This window comes from Passer montanus, unplaced genomic scaffold, assembly GCF_014805655.1.
Source record: "Passer montanus isolate IOZ18808 unplaced genomic scaffold, ASM1480565v1 scaffold98, whole genome shotgun sequence".
NCBI lineage: Eukaryota > Metazoa > Chordata > Aves > Passeriformes > Passeridae > Passer > Passer montanus.
The window spans coordinates 1,078,894-1,097,359 of NW_024375256.1; the positions used below are offsets into that span (position 1 = coordinate 1,078,894).

An 18,466-nucleotide genomic window follows, 5' to 3' on the forward strand; every position below is an offset into this window, starting at 1 on the left:
CCGGGCCGGGGCGGCCGCGGGCTGCAGGGAGCCATGAGGGCGGCCAGCGGAGCCCTGGGCATGGACAGCGCCGGGCGGACCAGGGTGAGCGCGGGCACGGCCGGGGAGAGACCCCCGGGTTCGGCCGCGTCGCCGGGACTGCACCCCCGGGGCTCCCGCCGCGTCCCCGGGCTCCAGCACCGTCCCCGGGGCTGCATCCCGGGCCTCCTCCGGCATCCCTGGGCTCCCCCCGCATCCCCGGCTTCTCCTGCATCCCTGGGCTCGCCCTGCATCCCTGGGCTCCGTGCCCCGGCCTCACCCCCAGCCGCGGGACTGCACCCCCGGTCCCCTCCGGCACCTCCGGGGCTCACCCGCATCCCCGGACTGACGCCCCACTGCCGGGGCTGTATCCCGGGCTGTCCCCGCATCCCCGGCTGTCCCCGCATGCCCGGCTGTCCCCATCGCCCGTTCGGAGCCGCAGCTGCGGTCCCCGAGGCCGGGGGTTGCTCAGCCCGCACCTTGGCAGGAGGCCTACGTGGAGTACCTGAGGAGCATCACCCTCATCGCCCAGGCCCTGCAGGAGGAGGCGGCAGGGACAGGTAGGGCAGCACCCCGTGGAAACAGGGCGGGGTGGAAGTCCTGCAGTGCCCTCAACACGCCCACCCCACAGAGAGCAGCGAGGGGGTCACCCCGGACACCCCGAAACTGCTGAAGCTGGCGGAGCAGTGCCTGGAGAGGGTCAAGTCCATCGCAGCGGCGCTGGGTGAGTCGGGCGGGGGTCCCGCCGTGGGGAGCCGGGTGCCCCCGCAGGGCCCGGCTGGGCGTGGGGCACAGCCGGCCTGTCCTGCCCCCTCCCCAGGGAAAGCCCCGGTGAAAGCGGCTGCACAGGAGCGGGGTGGGGGCCCCGCGCCCCTCCCCAGGCACCGCCGCGTCTGCTCGGACGAGGGGGGCAAGCTGTCACCGTTCCTGCCCCCGGAGATCTTCCAGAAGCTGCAGATCGCTGAGGCACAGAGCGCGCGGAAGTACGGGGGGGAGCTGGGACAGGGGGACGGGGTCACGGAGCTGGGACAGGGAGTGGTGGAGCATGGGGGCTGATGTGGGCTGGGATACCGGGGCTGGGACGTGGGAGGCTCAAACACAGCGGGTAGGGCATGGGGGGTTCAAACACGAGGGGATTGGGACACGGGGTCTGGCAAGGACTGGCGGTGGCCCCATGCCCGCCTGCGCGGCCACAGAGCAGGATGTGGTCCTGGCACGTGTCCTGTGCCCTGTGGAGAGCGCTCAGGCTGTTCCTACAGGGAGCTGACCCCGCTGGAGGAGGCCTCCCTGCAGAACCAGAAGCTGAAGGCGGCCTACGAGGCGCGGGTGGCACGGCTGAACCCAAACCAGGCCGTGCAGAAAACATCCCTGGCAAGTGGGGGCTGGCTGGGGAGGAGCTGGGAGCTGGATAGAACCGGCTGCCAGGCAGGGAGAGGGTCCCTGGGGGACCCCTGCTCCCCACTGGTGGCCATGGGGCATGGATGGATGTTCCCAATCCCCTCCTGCTCCGCAGACGCTGTCCCTGCAGCGGCAGATGATGGAGAACCTGGTGATCGCCAAGGCCCGAGAGGAGACTGTATCCTTCCAGTGGGATTGCTCCAAGAGCCTCTGCCCTGTCCTGGCTGTCACCGACCCCACGCAGGCTTTGGGGTCCCAGCTGGGGCATGGAGGGGGGCGAAGGGCAGGGGGTGAGCACGCTGCTGGCTCTGGTCCCTTAACTGAGCCTGGCCCAGCTGCAGCGCAAGATGGAAGAGCGGCGGCTGCGGCTGCAGGAGGCGGCCAACCGGTGAGGGGGGATGTCACTCAGGGACCCTGAGCTCTGGGGACACCTGGCAGTGCCCTCACTGGCCCGGGCTGTCCCCAGGAGGTTCTCCAGCAGCGTGGCACTCACCCCTGAGGAGCAGGAGCAGCGAGCACTCTACGCTGCCATCCTCGAGTATGAGCAGGACCATGTGAGTGAGTGTGTGCCAGGGGCTGCTGGCAGGGCTGGGGGCTGTGCCATGGGGCAGGGGGCTGTGCCACGGGGCAGGGGGCTGTGTCATGGGGCTGGGGGCTGTGCCATGGGGAAGGAAGGGTGCTGATGGGGCTGGGGGCTGCTGGCAGGGCTGGGGGCTGTGCCATGGGGCAGGGGGCTGTGCCACGGGGCAGGGGGCTGTGTCATGGGGCTGGGGGCTGTGCCATGGGGAAGGAGGCTGTGCCATGGGGCAGGGTGCTGCACCATCCCCATGCCCAGCCCTGGACACTCCCCAGGACTGGCCAAGGCAGTGGAAGGCGCAGCTGAAGCGGAGCCCGGCGGATCTCTCAGTGGTGTCAGGGCTCTTCTCCTGCCTCCTGAGGTACTGCCGAGGCGGGCACGGCCCTGCCAGAGCGAGGGGGCTGCAGCTGCTGCCGGTGCCCCCCGCCCATGCCACCCCTGTGCCCACAGCTGCCCCGAGCACCCCATCACGCAGCTGCTGCGGCGGCTGCAGTGCGCGGTGTACGCCCGGCTCTACCCCGCCGTCAGCCGCGGCCCCGCCGACGCCTCCCCGGCCTCCCCCTCGGCGCTGTCCTTCCTCTCGCTGGACGCGGGGGGCTCCTCGCTGCCCGCCGAGCCGGGGGGCCGCCGGCTCCGGGCGTCCCGCAGCCTGCACTGCATGTTCTCGGTGCCCGAGCACGGCCCGGCGCTGCGCCACAGCCAGTCCAGCACGCCCCTGGCCGACAGCGGCGCCCCGGGGCCCGCCGAGCCCCCCGAGCCCCCCCGGGAGAGCTCCTTCGAGGACCTGGAGCGGTTCCTGGCGTCCCCCGAGGGCTGGGCCCCCGCAGAGCCCCCGGCCAGCTCCGGGCAGGACGCGGCGCTGCCGGAGCTGCTGAAGGGCGTCGTGAGGGACATCCACAACGCCATCGGTGAGGGGCGGCTGAGGGAGCAGGGGGTGGCTGGGGGCTCTCTGCACCCCGTTTTGACTCGGGGCACAGGTGGGCAGGATGGGGGGTCCCAGTGTGGGTAGGGCAGGGGGTCCCAGCGTGCTGTGTGCCTCACCCTTCCCAGACAGGCTGCTGGCTCTGACTCTGCTGGCCTTCGAGGGGCTCGGCACTGCCGCCGGCAAGGACCAGTGCCTGGCCTGCCTGGAGGAGGCTTTCTTCCCCCCGCTGTGGGCCCCGCTGCTGGCCCTCTACAGGTACCATGACCCGCTTTGGGGGGTCCAGGACCCACTGAGCCCTTCCTGGCACGCCCCGTCACCTCCGTGCCCGCAGGAGCGTGCAGCAGCCGCGCGAGGCGGCCCTGGCGCGCAGCATGGAGCGGCACCGGCACGCCGGCCCCGCCGACGTGGGGCTGGCCTCGCGCCTCTTCCCGGCCGGGCCCGGCCGCCCCGCGTACGCCTCGGCCGTGCAGGACCTGCGCCTCATCCCGCTGGAGAGCTGTCCCCGCAGGAAGCTGGAGTGCATCGGTGAGCGGCACGGGGCGCGGGGCGGGCGCCCGGGGTGGCGGCGGCGGCCCTGACGCCCGGGCTGTGCCGCAGTGCGGGCCCTGCGCGGCATCTGCGAGTGCGCCGAGGAGTACTGCGGCACGCGGGACGCCCGGAGCCTCGCCACGGCCGCCATGTGAGTGCAGCGCGACGGGGAGCCAGGGCAGGAGTGGGGCCTGTGGCCGCCGTGGCTGACGGTCCTTGTCACAGCGGGGCAGACGACCTGCTGCCCATCCTGTCCTACGTGGTGCTGCAGACGGGGCTGCCCCAGCTGCTCTCCGAGTGTGCAGCCCTGGAGGAGTTCATCCACGAGGGGTACGTGACAGGGTGTGGGCCATGCCGGCCCACGAGGGGTACGTGACAGGGTGTGGGCCATGCCGGCACCCCTGGGCTCAGGACACCGGCACCCTCCTGGCACGGGGCTGTCGGGGTGGGAGGTGGGCTGGAATAGCAGCAGGGCTGAGGGGTGGCGGATGGGATGGTGTCCTGGTCATGGCAGTGTCCCAGCCACGATGGTGCACTGCCCATGGTGGTGTCCTGGTCACAGCATGTCCCAGCCATGATGGTCTGACACCCATGGTGGTGTCCTGGTCACGGCAGTGTCCCAGCCATGATGGTGGGACACCCGTGGTGGTGTCCCGGTGGTGACAGTGCGATGGCTGTGGGCACAGGTACCTGATCGGGGAGGAGGGGTACTGCCTGACGTCCCTGCAGAGCGCCCTGTCCTACGTGGAGTCGCTGCAGTGAGGAGGGGGCGGCGCGGGACCCCCGCACCCCCGGGCAGGTACTGCCGCCGCCCGCGGGTCCTCCCGCCCAGCAGGGGGCGCTGTGGCGCGGGCTCGGCCCCGCCCCGGGGGCGGGGCTACGGGCGGCACGTGCATTCCGGCCCGGTGCGCGCGGAAGGGGAACGGGAAGGGAGCGGGAGCGGCAGGTGCGGGGGGAGCCGGGACCGGGCCGGGGGGAACAGCGGGAGGCCTCGGCGGGGGGAACCGGGGCCGGGGAGTGACACCGGGAGGACTGGGGCCAGGGAGGTGCCGGGGAGGCCTCGGGGGAGCAGAGTTCCGGAGCTGCGGCTTTGGCGGGGGAGCTCCACAGGTTCGGGAGGGGGTCCCGGGGTGGGGTCTGACGGGTCCCGGGGTCCCGGGGTCGGGTCTGACGGGTCCCGGGGTTCCGGGGTCTGACGCTGCTGTGCCCGCAGGATGTGTGCAGGCTCGGCGCCGCGGCAGGAGCCCCGGCAGGACTACGGGCAGGAATTCCGGCAGGAGTTCTACCAGGAGTACCGGCGCTCTCTGGAGCGGGAGCTGGGCCCCGCCGGGAGCTGCCCCGGCCCCGCCGTGGCGGAGCGGCTGCGGCAGCGGCTGCAGCAGGAGCCGGCGCTGCTGGAGGCCCTGCAGGAGGACGCCCTGGCACTGCTGGCCCGGGGGCTGCGGGACCACCCCGACCCCGGGCTGGCGCTGCGAGGCCTGGCCAGCGCCTTCCGGCTGCTGGAGCTGGCTGCCGTCAACCTCTACCTCTTCCCGTGGCGCCGGGAGTTCGGCACCATCCCGGTGAGGCCCTGGGGCGGCGTGGGGACGGTGTGGGGGTACCCAGACACCTCCAGCCACGCTCCCCGCTCTCCTTGCAGACCTTCTCCGGCGCCTACGTGCACCTGCTGCGCCCGGCGCTCCCCGAAGCCGACCTGGAGCGGAGTTTGGGCCGGCTGGGCTACGAGCGGCGGGACCGGCACCGCCTGGCCATGGAGCGGCGGCCCCCGGGGCCTGCGCTGGTCGCTGCTGCTGTTGGCTTCCTGGCCTGCCGCCTGGAGTGTGAGATCCTGGCAGAGCTGGCGCCGCGCCTGCGGTGCCCCCGCACCGAGGAGCTGCTGGAGGCGCGGCATCGGGCCGGGGGTGCCCAGGGGTGCCTGGAGGTGCTGCAGGACCCGGGGACGCGGCCCGGGGCGGCTGCTGGCTGCGGTGACGGCGTGGATCTCTACCGGGAGAGGCCTGACAGCCCTGAGGGCACGGGGAGCAAGGACACAGCCCCCCCAGCGCTGTGGAGGGACCCTCAGGATGTGCCCAGGAGGGGCTGGGGACGCTGCGACAGCACGCTTGGGCCAGAGCCCGTGGGCAGCGCTGAGCCGGACACCTCCTCTCGCCTCCTCCCGGAGCCCCGGGCTTGCACCCAGGCCCCGCCAGAGCTGCCCTGCTACCAGCTGCACTCGTGCCTGCAGCGGGGCATGCTGCCCTCGTACTGCTGCAGCACGTGCCGGCAGCTGCACGGCGGCGGCTGCGCCCTGGGCCGCGCCTGCCGCAGCCGGCACCGCGGGCAGGAGCTGCGCGGGGAGCGGCAGCAGCGCCTCTGGCTGCAGCGCAGCGAGCTGGACATGCTGCTGGCCAAGGGGCCTGCGCCCCGCTGCTGACACGGCTCTGCTGCCCCCGCGGGGGGCACGGCTGCTGCTTGGCACAAGGACCCGGACTTGTCAGCCCTGAGACAGCGGTGCCAGGCCCTGCCCAGCCCAGGCACTGCTGCTGTAAATTATTCAGTGCATCAGTAAAGTGGCTGTCTCAGCCTGGGGTGTTCTGTCCTGCTGAGGGGGATGTCTGTCCAGGGGCAGGGGCTGCAGTGACACCTGCCAGCACAGCACCCGCTCCTGCCTCCCTGAGGGTGGGGGGCAGGATCCACTGAAAGGGGGGCAGTCTTGTGACAAACCACCCATGTGTGAGGACATGAGGCTTGACTCCATTTTGCTCAGAAGGCTGATTTATTATGTTATATAATATACTAAAATACTACATTAAAACTACACTAAAAGTATAGAGAGAGAGGAAGGATCAGAAGGCTACAAAGACCAAGAATAGAATAGAATAGAATAGAATAGAATGCATAACAAAATCCTGTGACTGCTCACAGCCTTTGCAGAGGTGGCTGTGATTGGTCACTAACTGAAAACAATCCACATGGACCAATGGAAGATGCACCTGTTGCATTCCACAGCAGCACACAGTTATTGTTTACATTTCTTCCCTGAGACTCTCAGCTCCTCAGGACGGGAAAAATCCTAGGAAAGGATTTTTCATAAAATATCATGGCTACAGGGTAGAACCTCAGCTGTCATGGAGGTGTCCTTGTCCCCAGGGTGACACAGAGGAAGGACAGCAGAGTCACAGCTTGTCCCACTCCTGTTGGCACCAAAGAATGAGGTCACTCAGCACAATGTTGCCACTGCCAGATGTTTTTATTGATGGCAGAGTCGGGGTTGCCCCCACAGACAGCACAAACCAGGACCCGCCTGGGACAGGACTGACCCTGCCACGCCTGGGCATCCTGGGCCCCATCTCTCCTCTCTCCTGGCTCTGGGGCCACCCTCGCCCAGCCACAGCCTGCAGCCTGCCCCGTGCCACGCAGGCACAGGGATGGAGGAGCCGTCCCCGTGGCGCTGGGACTGGTGGGCTGAGGGAATCCACCTCAGCCAGGACACATCAGGGCTGCTCCAGGGCACAGCTCAGGGCTTGCTGCGCTTGGCCTGGCTCTCCATCGCCGTGCTGGCCGCCCGCTTGTTCCGGTGGTGTGGGAAGGTGGGCATCAGCTCTGGCTCACAGGCTGTGGGGCACAGAGAGGGGTCAGCAGGGCCCAAAGCCTCCCAGCCCAGCCCTGCCCCGCCCCAGGATGGGCAGTACTTACGCAAGGGCTTCTCTTTGAAGTAGGAACTCTCCAGGCAGTCCTTGGCCGTGGCCCTGCGGGGACAAGGGCAAGTGTCAGGGACCACCCCAGCCTGGGGGACAGCGTGGGGCAGGTTCCTGCCCTACCCACCCCGCATCCTGCATGGCTCTTACCTTTTCTTGGGGTCATACATGAAGAGGAAGTTGAGCAGTCGCAGCCCAGCCTCCGAGAGCCAGGGAAACCTGTGCTTCAGGTTGTTGTAGGGCTGTTTGCGCAGGGTGTACTGCGTGGCCAGCGGCAGCTTGGAGAAGCCCTGGGGGAAACAGAGGGTGAGGAGGGGCCTGGGAGCAGCCAGGGAGAAAGGACAATGGGAAATGGGCAGGGAGCTCTCACCGGCCAGATGTTGTCGTTGGGTGTGCCCAGGAGCTGCACGATGAGGTCGATCTGGTGGATCTCAGAGGTGCCTGGCAGCAGCGGTTTGTGTGCCAGCAGCTCGGCCAGGATGCAGCCAGCAGCCCTGCAGAGCACAGGAGCCTCTGGAGTGACCCCCCTGCAGCATGCAGCCCCCCAGCCCCCTCCAGGCAGGCTCAGGCCCCCCTCCCTTACCACATGTTGATGCTGGTGGTCTGGGTGGTCATGCCCAGCAGCAGCTCCGGTGCGCGGTACCTGTGCAGGGCACACGCGGGGTCAGAGCTGGCACAGCCCGTCCCACCCGGGAGAGAGACCCACCCTGCCACTGCCACTCACCACAGGGTCACCACTTTGGGGGTCATGGGCTTGGGGGGCATGCCGTAGGTGCGTGCCAGGCCGAAATCAGCTGCAACAGAGAGTGAGAGTCAGGAGGAGCCCAGCTGTGAGCTGCGGGCAGGGCACAGGGCAGCCACGGCCGGGTGCAGCTGCAGGACTCACCTATCTTCACACAGCCCTTGTCGGTCATCAGCAGGTTGGAGACCTTCAGGTCCCTGTGGGAAACAGCAGCTGGAGGTGAGAGACCACACAGAAAATGCAATCCCATCATTCCACACCTCCCTGCCCTGCCAGGGCTCCCAGGGCGTGGGAGGTGACCCCAGACACCCCTCTGTCCCCCAGCTCCACCCTGCCACTCCTACCTGTGGATGATGTAGTTCTCGTGGAGGTACTGCAGGCCCTTGAGCACCTGCAGGATGATGCACTTCACCTGGGGACAGAGGACAGGAGCCGTCACCTCTGAGGGAGCAGCACTGACTGGACAAACCCACACAGCCCAAACCCACTGGGGTGTCCTGCAGTCCCTCCCTTCCTGTGTCCTCCCAGGGGGTTCTAGATGGGCATTTCCTCCCAGCTCTGTTTCCCTGACAGTTTGCTCCAGCCCCAAACCCAGCCTGGAAAGTCCCTGAAGGCTTCACTGAGAGTCAGCAAAGCCCAGCTCCATCAGAATCCCTGGAATCCCCCAGCTCAAGGTCTGGGGAGCCCGTCACAGTGCCCACGTGTTTTGGCAGGAATGGCAGCACCCTCTCAGGGGTGCTGGACCCAAATCCTGCCCCACCCCGTACCTGAGCCTCGGAGAAGGGCGTTTGCATGTTCTCCAGGAGACTGGCCAGGTCCTGCTCGCAGTATCCCATCACCAGGAAAATGCTGTTGGACACAAGGTTAGGTCAGAGCCTCCCCAGGACAGCTGGGGCAGCCCAGGGCTCCAAGGAAGGCTTAGAAGGCAGAGGCAGGACAGACTCTCACCTCTCCAGGTGGTTTCCCACAACCACGTCCTTCAGCTCCACGATGTTGGGGTGCTGGAGCTGCAGGAGCAGGGTGATCTCCCGCAGGCTGCTGATGGGCATTCCTGGGGGAGGAATGTCAGTTCCCTTACCACATGTTGATGCTGGTGGTCTGGGTGGTCATGCCCAGCAGCAGCTCCGGTGCGCGGTACCTGTGCAGGGCACACGCGGGGTCAGAGCTGGCACAGCCCGTCCCACCCGGGAGAGAGACCCACCCTGCCACTGCCACTCACCACAGGGTCACCACTTTGGGGGTCATGGGCTTGGGGGGCATGCCGTAGGTGCGTGCCAGGCCGAAATCAGCTGCAACAGAGAGTGAGAGTCAGGAGGAGCCCAGCTGTGAGCTGCGGGCAGGGCACAGGGCAGCCACGGCCGGGTGCAGCTGCAGGACTCACCTATCTTCACACAGCCCTTGTCGGTCATCAGCAGGTTGGAGACCTTCAGGTCCCTGTGGGAAACAGCAGCTGGAGGTGAGAGACCACACAGAAAATGCAATCCCATCCTTCCACGCCTCCCTGCCCTGCCGGGATTCCCAGGGCGTGGGGGTGACCCCAGACACCCCTCTGTCCCCCAGCTCCACCCTGCCACTCCTACCTGTGGATGATGTAGTTCTCGTGGAGGTACTGCAGGCCCTTGAGCACCTGCAGGATGATGCACTTCACCTGGGGACAGAGGACAGGAGCCGTCACCTCTGAGGGAGCAGCACTGACTGGACAAACCCACACAGCCCAAACCCACTGGGGTGTCCTGCAGTCCCTCCCTTCCTGTGTCCTCCCAGGGGGTTCTGGGTGGGCATTTCCTCCCAGCTCTGTTTCCCTGACAGTTTGCTCCAGCCCCAAACCCAGCCTGGAAAGTCCCTGAAGGCTTCACTGAGAGTCAGCAAAGCCCAGCTCCATCAGAATCCCTGGAATCCCCCAGCTCAAGGTCTGGGGAGCCCGTCACAGTGCCCACGTGTTTTGGCAGGAATGGCAGCACCCTCTCAGGGGTGCTGGACCCAAATCCTGCCCCACCCCGTACCTGAGCCTCGGAGAAGGGCGTTTGCATGTTCTCCAGGAGACTGGCCAGGTCCTGCTCGCAGTATCCCATCACCAGGAAAATGCTGTTGGACACAAGGTTAGGTCAGAGCCTCCCCAGGACAGCTGGGGCAGCCCAGGGCTCCAAGGAAGGCTTAGAAGGCAGAGGCAGGACAGACTCTCACCTCTCCAGGTGGTTTCCCACAACCACGTCCTTCAGCTCCACGATGTTGGGGTGCTGGAGCTGCAGGAGCAGGGTGATCTCCCGCAGGCTGCTGATGGGCATTCCTGGGGGAGGAATGTCAGTGCTGCAGAAGGGCCTGGGGCCAGAGCCAGGACAGAGCCCCCCGTCCCCCCACTCCTCCATTACCATCCTTCTCATTGTCCATCCGCACCTTCTTCAGCGCCACTGTCTCGTTGGTCACCGTGTCCCGGGCTCGGTCTGGGGACAGCACAGCCCACGTTGGCACCAGGACTCACAGCTGCCTTTGTCCCGACCTCGCCTCGGCCCCCCGGCCCAGCCTCAGGGGGAGCTGCGTGAGCTTCAGGCACCTCCCGACCCAAACCGTGCTGGGATTCTACACGGGGCAAGGCTTCCCCCGGCAGAGGGCAGGGATGGACGGGGGATCCCTAAGGAACCCTCCCTAGGAGCCTGGGCAGGCCCTGGACCCCTGGCAGTGCCCAAGGCCAGGCTGGACAGGGCTCCGTGACCTCGAGGAAGGCATTTGGTAGCAGTGCCATCCCCACCCAGGGCAGGGGTGCAGCGCAATGAACTCGGGTCCCTCCCGGCCCCGCACGGCCCGCACTTACACACGATGCCGTACGTGCCCTCTCCGATCCGATTCAGCTTCTCAAACTCCTTCACGCTGCGGCACCGCCCCAGCTGAAACCAGAGAGCTGCGTTCAGCGGGGGCCGCCGCGAGGGCCCCTCAGCGGGACCCACACCCCGGGACCCACACCCCAGGACCCGCTGCACTCACCCGATCAGCCGCCGGAACCTCGAAGAAGCCGTCACCATGCAGCCGCCGCAGCCGCAGGGGCTCCAGCTCCGGCTCGGCCGCTCCCGGTGCCGCTCTTGGCTCCGCTCCCGCCTCAGTCGCTGCCATGTCCACAATGGCGAGGTCCGCCCTGCGCACGCGCGCTATTATGCTGCCTCAGGCCCCGCCCACCCTCAAGCCCCGCCCACACGCCTTGAGCCTCTAGAAACAGTTGTTAGCGAGGGACCAATAGCGACCCTGGCCCGGGATAGCCCCGCCCCCTCAATGACCCTTTCTCATCTAGGCCCCGCCCCTCATTGATTTTGTGGCCCCGCCCCTTCGCCTCCGACACCCCATGCTTTCCCGCTGACCACGTGACCTCTCCCCCTCTGCCGCGCTGTTGTTCTCGCGAGACTCAGCGCGCGCACCCCGGAAGCGGCGGCGGCGCCACCCGGAAGCGGCGGCAGAACCCGGAAGCGGCGGCGGGCAGGATGGACGGTACCGGGGGGTCGGGCGGTACCGGCGCCTCCCGGTGGGGCCGGGGCGGGTCCTGAGGGGTGCGGCTGGGGGTCAGGGTCGGGGCCGGGACTGGGACCGGGAAGGGTGGTCGGGACGTGTGGGCGGGGTCGCCGGTCCCGATCCCGGTGCCGGTGCCGTCGCTGAGCCTGTGCTCTCTTCCTTTCCAGACACGCTGTTCCAGCTGAAGGTGAGAGCAGCGGAGACCCTTCCGCCTCCTTTCATCCCGTCCCGCGTCCCGGGGCAGCCCCGGGCCCGGTTCCGCCGGCTCGGCCTCCCGGGGCTCGCCCTGCGGCGGGACCGTGAGAGGAGCAGGCGGGAGCGGAGGGGCCGCGGGCAGAGCGTCGGGCAGGGCGGCCGTGAGGGGCGGCGGGGTGGGCACGGGGGCACCGAGGGGAGCGGCTTCCCGGGGCAGGGGTGGGTTGGACCCTGGGAATTGGGAATTGGGAATGCCCGGCTGGCAGGGGGGCAGGCCTGGCACGGAGCCGGGGCTGCCCCGGGCAGGCTGGCAGTGGCAGTGCCCTGCCGGGCAGGGGGCTCCGGGTGGCCCCGGGGTGCCCCCAGCCCGGAGCTCTCCGTGCCCTCCCTGTCCCTGCCCCGCAGTTCACAGCCAAGCAGCTGGAGAAGCTCTCCAAGAAAGCAGAGAAGGACTCCAAGGCCGAGCAGGCCAAAGTCAAGAAGGTGCGTGGGGCTCACCGCGAGGTGCCCGGCGCTGGGGATCCCCGGGGTGGGCACGGGGCACACACAGTGTGTGTGCTGGGGTCAGCGCGGGCCGTGACCTGCCAGGAGCACACCGGGGTGGGCACGGGGCACATCCAGCCCTGGGGATGGCACTGCTTGGGTCACTGGGGCCCACGCCTGGCCAGGATCCCTGTGGGGTGGGCACGGGGCACACACAGTGTGTGTGCTGGGGTCACTGCAGGCTGTGCCCTGCCAGGATTGCTGTGGGGAGGGCACGGGGCACACCCAGCCCACAGCCAGGCTGGTGCTCAGGTCACTGCGGGCCGTGCCCTGCCGGAAGCACACCAGGGTGGGCACAGGGCACACCCAGCCCCGGGGATGGCACTGCTTGGGTCACTGGGGCCCATGCCTGGCCAGGATCGCTGTGGGGTGAGCACGGGGCACACCCAGCCCGGGGATGGCACTGCGGGGGTCACTGCGGGCTGTGCTCTGCTGGGATTGCTGTGGGGTGAGCACGGGGCACACCCAGCCCAGGGATGGCACTGCTCGGGTCCCCGTGGGCTGTGCCCTGCCAGGATCCCCTCGGGAGGGCACGGGGCACGCCCAGCCCCGGGGATGGCACTGCTGGGTCCCCGCGGGCTGTGCCCTGCCGGGAGCACACCGGGGAGGGCACGGGGCACACCCAGCCCCGGGATGGCACTGCTGGGTCCCCGCGGGCCGTGCCCTGCCAGGATTGCTGTGGGGAGGGCACGGGGCACACCCAGCCCGGGGATGGCACTGCTGGGTCCCCGCGGGCCGTGCCCCCGGGCCCCCGGCAGTCTGAGCGCGGCGCGGCCGCAGGCGCTGCAGCAGAAGAACGTGGAGTGCGCGCGGGTGTACGCCGAGAACGCCATCCGCAAGAGGAACGAGGGGCTGCACTGGCTGCGCATGGCCTCGCGCCTGGACGCCGTGGCCGCCAAGGTGCAGACGGCCGTCACCATGAAGGGGGTGAGTGCTGGGGACAGGGATGGGGAGAGGGGACAGGGGCTCCTGTGCCAGAAAGCTGCTTTATCATATTATATATAATATTATATATATACATTTTTTTACATACTTTTATATTTTTATTCACATAAGTGTATATATACATATAAATATATTATATATATTCTATATATGTATCTATAAATATATACATGTTTATAATATATATAATATATAATATAAATAATGATATATATAACATATATATTTATACAAATATATTTTTTTTATGTTTGATATATAATATAATTTATATAATGTATTATACATATATGTATTATAAAAATATATTAAAAATATATAATATAGCTATGATATTATTACATTATGTTATCATACATTATACATTATATATCATATATATTATATATAACAATAAAATATATATAGTATACATAATATATATAATACATATTATGTTATCATATGTATTATATATATGATAACAATATATTGTAGATATGATATATCTATATCTATCTATATATCTATCATATACATAATTATATATATTTTACAGGGCACACCCAGCCCGGGGATGGCACTGCGGGGGTCACTGCGGGCTGTGCTCTGCTGGGATTGCTGTGGGGTGAGCACGGGGCACACCCAGCCCAGGGATGGCACTGCTGGGGTCCCCGCGGGCTGTGCCCTGCCAGGATCCCCTCGGGAGGGCACGGGGCACACAGCCCACAGCCAGGCTGGTGCTGGGTCCCCACGGGCCGTGCCCTGCCAGGATTGCTGTGGGGAGGGCACGGGGCACACCCAGCCCGGGGATGGCACTGCTGGGTCCCCGCGGGCCGTGCCCCCGGGCCCCCGGCAGTCTGAGCGCGGCGCGGCCGCAGGCGCTGCAGCAGAAGAACGTGGAGTGCGCGCGGGTGTACGCCGAGAACGCCATCCGCAAGAGGAACGAGGGGCTGCACTGGCTGCGCATGGCCTCGCGCCTGGACGCCGTGGCCGCCAAGGTGCAGACCGCCGTCACCATGAAGGGGGTGAGTGCTGGGGACAGGGATGGGGACGGGGGAGTCGTGTGCCAGAAGGCGGGCTTGTTGTATTTTAGATAATATTTTATATGTATGTATATATGTATATATGTGTGTGTATATATATATATATACACAAAAGCGAGGGGACAGGGGCTCCTGTGCCAGAAAGCTGCTTTATCATATTATATATAATATTATATATATACATTTTTTTACATACTTTTATATTTTTATTCACATAAGTGTATATATACATATAAATATATTATATATATTCTATATATGTATCTATAAATATATACATGTTTATAATATATATAATATATAATATAAATAATGATATATATAACATATATATTTATACAAATATATTTTTTTTATGTTTGATATATAATATAATTTATATAATGTATTATACATATATGTATTATAAAAATATATTAAAAATATATAATATAGCTATGATATTATTACATTATGTTATCATACATTATACATTATATATCATATATATTATATATAACAATAAAATATATATAGTATACATAATATATATAATACATATTATGTTATCATATGTATTATATATATGATAACAATATATTGTAGATATGATATATCTATATCTATCTATATATCTATCATATACATAATTATATATATTTTATATACATAAAAATATATAAGAATATATTGTATATATAATATTTATTATATTATCATAATAATTTCTTTATACAAAATAAATTTCATATAATTTATATTATTTTGTTATATTATTTGTATAGTAATCTTTTACATAATTTATGTTGTTTTATTCTATTCTATTATGTATATTATATATATTCTATTCTGTTTTATTATATTCTATTTATTTATACAATAGATAAATAATATTTTATATTATAGAACTACACCAAAAAGCATAGAGAGAAAAGGATCCATCAGAAAGCTAGAAAAGAATAGAAAGAAATTATAGTAAAGTCTTGTGACTGCTCACAGCCTCAGCACAGGTGGCTGTCATTGGTCATGGAGCAAAAACAATTTCACATGCTGGGTGAACAATTCTCCAAATCACATTCCAAAGCAGCACAACGTGGAGAAGCTGAACCCTCCCAGCTCCTCAGGAGAAAAGATCCTGGCAAAAGGATTGTTCATAAAATTAAAATAGTTCTGTGGCAGGAAAGAGCCTCCAGCAGGGAGCTGGGAGCTCCATCCCCACGTGCAGCTTCCCCTCTCACTGCCCCCAGCCAGCCCCGCTGCCCCCGTGTCCCAAAACGACCCCAGCAGGGCTCCTGGGGGTCTGGGACCCCTCAGACAGGCTCCTCCTGCCTGGGACAGCGTCAGGACAGTGCAGGATTGGTCTGGAACCCCCAGAGCATTCCTGAAGGAATCTCCTCTTGCAGGTGACGAAAAACATGGCGCAGGTGACCAAGGCTCTGGACAAGGCCCTGAGCTCCATGGACCTGCAGAAGGTGTCGGCAGTGATGGATAAATTCGAGCAGCAAGTGCAGAATTTGGATGTTCACACGTCGGTGAGTGCCGGGCAGGAGAGGGGGTGGGACAGAGGGACCCCTGCCGCGTCTCTGGCCGGGCAGGGGGACAGGGCTGTGTCTGCCCCAGGTCATGGAGGACTCCATGAGCTCGGCCACCACGCTGAGCACGCCGCAGGAGCAGGTGGACAGCCTGATCGTCCAGATCGCCGAGGAGAACGGGCTGGAGATCATGGACCAGCTGAGCCAGCTGCCCGAGGGCGCCGCGGCCGTGGGCGAGAGCTCCGTGCGCTCCCAGGAGGACCAGCTCTCCCGGAGGTCGGTTCTCTCCCAGCCCTGGGCACTTCCCTGCTTCCCACATCCCCCTGGCCTGGAGGGGAGGGGTTGGCCCTTCCTGGGGGCTCAGAGGGGTCCCTGGCCACGCTGGCCGGGGCTGCTCCTGCTGCCCTGACCTGGCTCCCCCCTGCTGCTGTCCTGCAGGCTGGCTGCCCTGCGGAACTGAGCTCTCCCTGGGCCTGTGGATGGCACTGCTGGAGCAGGACCCCCTCCTGCAGCCACCTCGGGACTCTTCTCGGGGGGTGACAGCCCTTCCCTGAGCCTGCGGCCATCCTGGTGGGAATCCTGTGCTGGACTGTGGGGGTTTCGTTTGGGGGTGCTGCTGGTGGCAGAGCCCCACGTGCTGACTAAGGGGAACACTAAGGGGATTTCCCTGCTCTCGGGATGCTGCTCCCCAACTCCTCTGTTGTTCCCTGTCCCTGCCCAGAGCTGAGCTGTGGGCCGAGTTCCTCAGGAGCTGGCTGGGAGGGGCAGGAGAGCCCCCCGGGGTCCCCATCTGCGGGAAGGGCCGCGTGCCCGGCTGTGGAGCTGGGGAGGTCGGTGCCTTGCAGGAAGGGGCGGTGACAGCGGGGTGTCCCCTCCCTCGCTGTCGCTGTCCCCGTGCCCTTTGCTGCTCCGTGTCCCGCCGGCCGACACCCCCAGCCCCATACCACGAAGTGCCCTTTGGAACACCCTCCCCTGCCCAGCCCCGTGCGTGTCAATCCAGAGATTCCCCAGGCACTGCCAGCTGGAAGTGGTTATCCCGGCCCTGAGTGCCAGTTCAGACCAGTTCAGACCCTTGTCCAGCCCTGGGAGTGGCTTGCAGCAGCCGTGGTGGCTGCAGACGTGTCCCCAAATGTCCCCCTGCTGGGTGGGTGTGACAGGGAATGCAGAACCATCCCGGGAGCAGCTCTGCCTCCATCGCTGTGCTCTGTCCCCTGGCTGCTGGCACCGGGCTGCTCTCCGTGTCCCCTCCCACTGCTCGTCCCTGTCCCTTGTCACCTTCCCCCGGGGCCGGAGCTGTTTGTGCCCCACCCTGCGGAGCTGCTGGGTTGCTGGAAGCCCTCCAGGAAGGAAGCGCAGTTTCCTTTGGGTCTCCCAGCAGGAACTGTCGCCTCTGGGGGATGTCACGGGGCCACCTCCCGGCACAAACACTTCCTGCTGCGTTGATTGTTTTTCCTGAGTTCAGTGGCCTTGGAGCATGTGGCTGGTGACACTGAGCCTTCCTCGCCACCGAGGAGGAGGAGGAGGCAGCTTTGGGCTGCAGCAGAGCACTGGATCCTGTCCCAGCTCCCACTGGGCTGGGTGGGAAGCTGGGGGACCCTGGAGGTTTGTGCCTGGCTCCTGGCTCCCTGCACGGTGTCCCCGCAGCACTGGGGGCTCCAGACCTGCCCCTGTCCCTCTCCCGAGCTGTCTCTGTGGTTTCATTGGTGGGGTTTTTTTAAGCTTGTCTTATTTGCCTTCTTTTTGCCCAAACCGTGTCCGTGCCCTTGACACTGAGCCTTCCTCGCCACCGAGGAGGAGGAGGAGGCAGCTTTGGGCTGCAGCAGAGCACTGGATCCTGTCCCAGCTCCCACTGGGCTGGGTGGGAAGCTGGGGGACCCTGGAGGTTTGTGCCTGGCTCCTGGCTCCCTGCACGGTGTCCCTGCAGCACTGGGGGCTCCAGACCTGCCCCCGTCCCTCTCCTGAGCTGTCTCTGTGGTTTCATTGGTGGGTTTTTTTTAAGCTTGTCTTATTTGCCTTCTTTTTGCCCAAACCGTGTCCGTGCCCTTCTGTGGGTTTAAATAAACAATCTCTGAACACCCCGGTGTGTGTTGGGGGTGTGGATGCACACGAGCTCTGTGGTCCCCGTGTCTCATCGTGTCCCCTGCCCTGTGACAGGACCTGCTGCCAGGGGCTGCCCTGGAGCTGAGGAGGAGGAAGGGACTGCTCTTCTTCCCAGAGCCTCTGCCCATCCAGGAGCTGGGAGGTGGCTCGGGGTGATTCTGGAGGGCGAGGACACCCCCCTTCCCCTGCTGCAGGGACCTGTCCCTTTCGTGTGGCCAAACAGGGGGACCAGAGTGAGCAGGAGCTGGGAGCAGCTGGAACCCGGCTCCCTTCCCCTCTAGGGCTGGGCCAGCCCAGCTCCCTGCCCCGTTCCCCAGCCCTCGAGGGGACACCCCGGGCTTGTCACCGCACCGAGGTGGCACCGCACCCATCCTGCCATCAGCACCTGCCCTCAGCAGCCTCGCTGCCAGGGACGGGCTGCGGGGGTGAGGGTGCAGCCTTCCCTTCCCTGTTCCTTTTCCTGTCTCTTCCCTGCTCCCGTCCCTTCCCCATCCCCATCCCTTGCCTGTCCCCCTCCCTGCCCCGTGCCCGGCTGGCAGACGGGCGCTGCGCCTCAGCCAAACCCCGGATGCCACAGGAAGATGGCTCTCCTTCTCCTGCCTGTTCTGCCGCCTCCGCGTCCCTGTCCTTTTCCTGTCTCTTCCCTGCTCCCGTCCCTTCCCCATCCCCATCCCTTGCCTGTCCCCCTCCCTGCCCCGTGCCCGGCTGGCAGACGGGCGCTGCGCCTCAGCCAAACCCCGGATGCCACAGGAAGATGGCTCTCCTTCTCCTGCCTGTTCTGCCGCCT

At 63.6% G+C, this 18,466-nt stretch overlaps 3 protein-coding genes across 9 annotated transcripts; 2 read left to right on the plus strand and 1 right to left on the minus strand.

The window, feature by feature from the left end:
* The first annotated feature begins 6 nt into the window (after window positions 1-6).
* LOC120496274 (VPS9 domain-containing protein 1-like) lies at window positions 7-6,010 on the plus strand. Of its 3 annotated transcripts, none has more exons than XM_039696558.1 (16): window positions 7-84; window positions 506-578; window positions 650-742; window positions 839-1,001; window positions 1,278-1,389; window positions 1,532-1,594; window positions 1,752-1,804; window positions 1,883-1,970; window positions 2,269-2,354; window positions 2,444-2,901; window positions 3,044-3,173; window positions 3,250-3,443; window positions 3,516-3,597; window positions 3,680-3,776; window positions 4,133-4,245; window positions 4,660-6,010. In XM_039696558.1, exons 1-16 carry the CDS (start codon window positions 34-36, stop codon window positions 5,927-5,929), a joined length of 3,126 nt encoding a protein of 1,041 aa, XP_039552492.1. In that variant the 5' UTR covers window positions 7-33; the 3' UTR covers window positions 5,930-6,010. The 3 variants fall into 3 exon arrangements, with proteins under 3 accessions (XP_039552492.1, XP_039552493.1, XP_039552490.1); XM_039696559.1 differs by having other exon boundaries at window positions 650-1,001; window positions 4,660-5,008; window positions 5,086-6,009; XM_039696556.1 differs by having other exon boundaries at window positions 650-1,001.
* A 396-nt stretch (window positions 6,011-6,406) lies between these two features.
* Window positions 6,407-10,986, minus strand: CDK10 (cyclin dependent kinase 10). Of its 4 annotated transcripts, none has more exons than XM_039696546.1 (13): window positions 10,845-10,986; window positions 10,675-10,747; window positions 10,235-10,306; window positions 10,050-10,152; window positions 9,869-9,950; window positions 9,446-9,513; window positions 9,247-9,299; window positions 9,085-9,154; window positions 7,707-7,766; window positions 7,494-7,617; window positions 7,274-7,413; window positions 7,122-7,174; window positions 6,407-7,040 (listed from the first exon to the last, which is right to left on the minus strand). In XM_039696546.1, exons 1-13 carry the CDS (start codon window positions 10,968-10,970, stop codon window positions 6,943-6,945), a joined length of 1,122 nt encoding a protein of 373 aa, XP_039552480.1. In that variant the 5' UTR covers window positions 10,971-10,986; the 3' UTR covers window positions 6,407-6,942. The 4 variants fall into 4 exon arrangements, with proteins under 4 accessions (XP_039552480.1, XP_039552483.1, XP_039552481.1 ...); XM_039696549.1 differs by lacking the exon at window positions 7,707-7,766 and adding an exon at window positions 8,944-9,003; XM_039696547.1 differs by lacking the exons at window positions 9,085-9,154; window positions 9,247-9,299; window positions 9,446-9,513; window positions 9,869-9,950; window positions 10,050-10,152 and adding exons at window positions 7,848-7,917; window positions 8,010-8,062; window positions 8,210-8,277; window positions 8,633-8,714; window positions 8,814-8,929 and having other exon boundaries at window positions 10,166-10,747; window positions 10,845-10,920.
* Window positions 10,987-11,218: 232 nt separating this feature from the next.
* On the plus strand, window positions 11,219-17,338 carry CHMP1A (charged multivesicular body protein 1A). 2 transcript variants are annotated; one of them, XM_039696551.1, is made up of 7 exons: window positions 11,219-11,339; window positions 11,528-11,547; window positions 11,961-12,038; window positions 12,879-13,025; window positions 15,451-15,579; window positions 15,668-15,855; window positions 16,018-17,338. In XM_039696551.1, the coding sequence occupies exons 1-7, from the start codon at window positions 11,333-11,335 to the stop codon at window positions 16,037-16,039; spliced, it is 591 nt and encodes a 196-aa protein (XP_039552485.1). In that variant the 5' UTR covers window positions 11,219-11,332; the 3' UTR covers window positions 16,040-17,338. The 2 variants fall into 2 exon arrangements, with proteins under 2 accessions (XP_039552485.1, XP_039552484.1); XM_039696550.1 differs by lacking the exons at window positions 11,219-11,339; window positions 11,528-11,547; window positions 11,961-12,038; window positions 12,879-13,025 and adding an exon at window positions 13,781-14,050.
* Window positions 17,339-18,466: the final 1,128 nt, after the last annotated feature.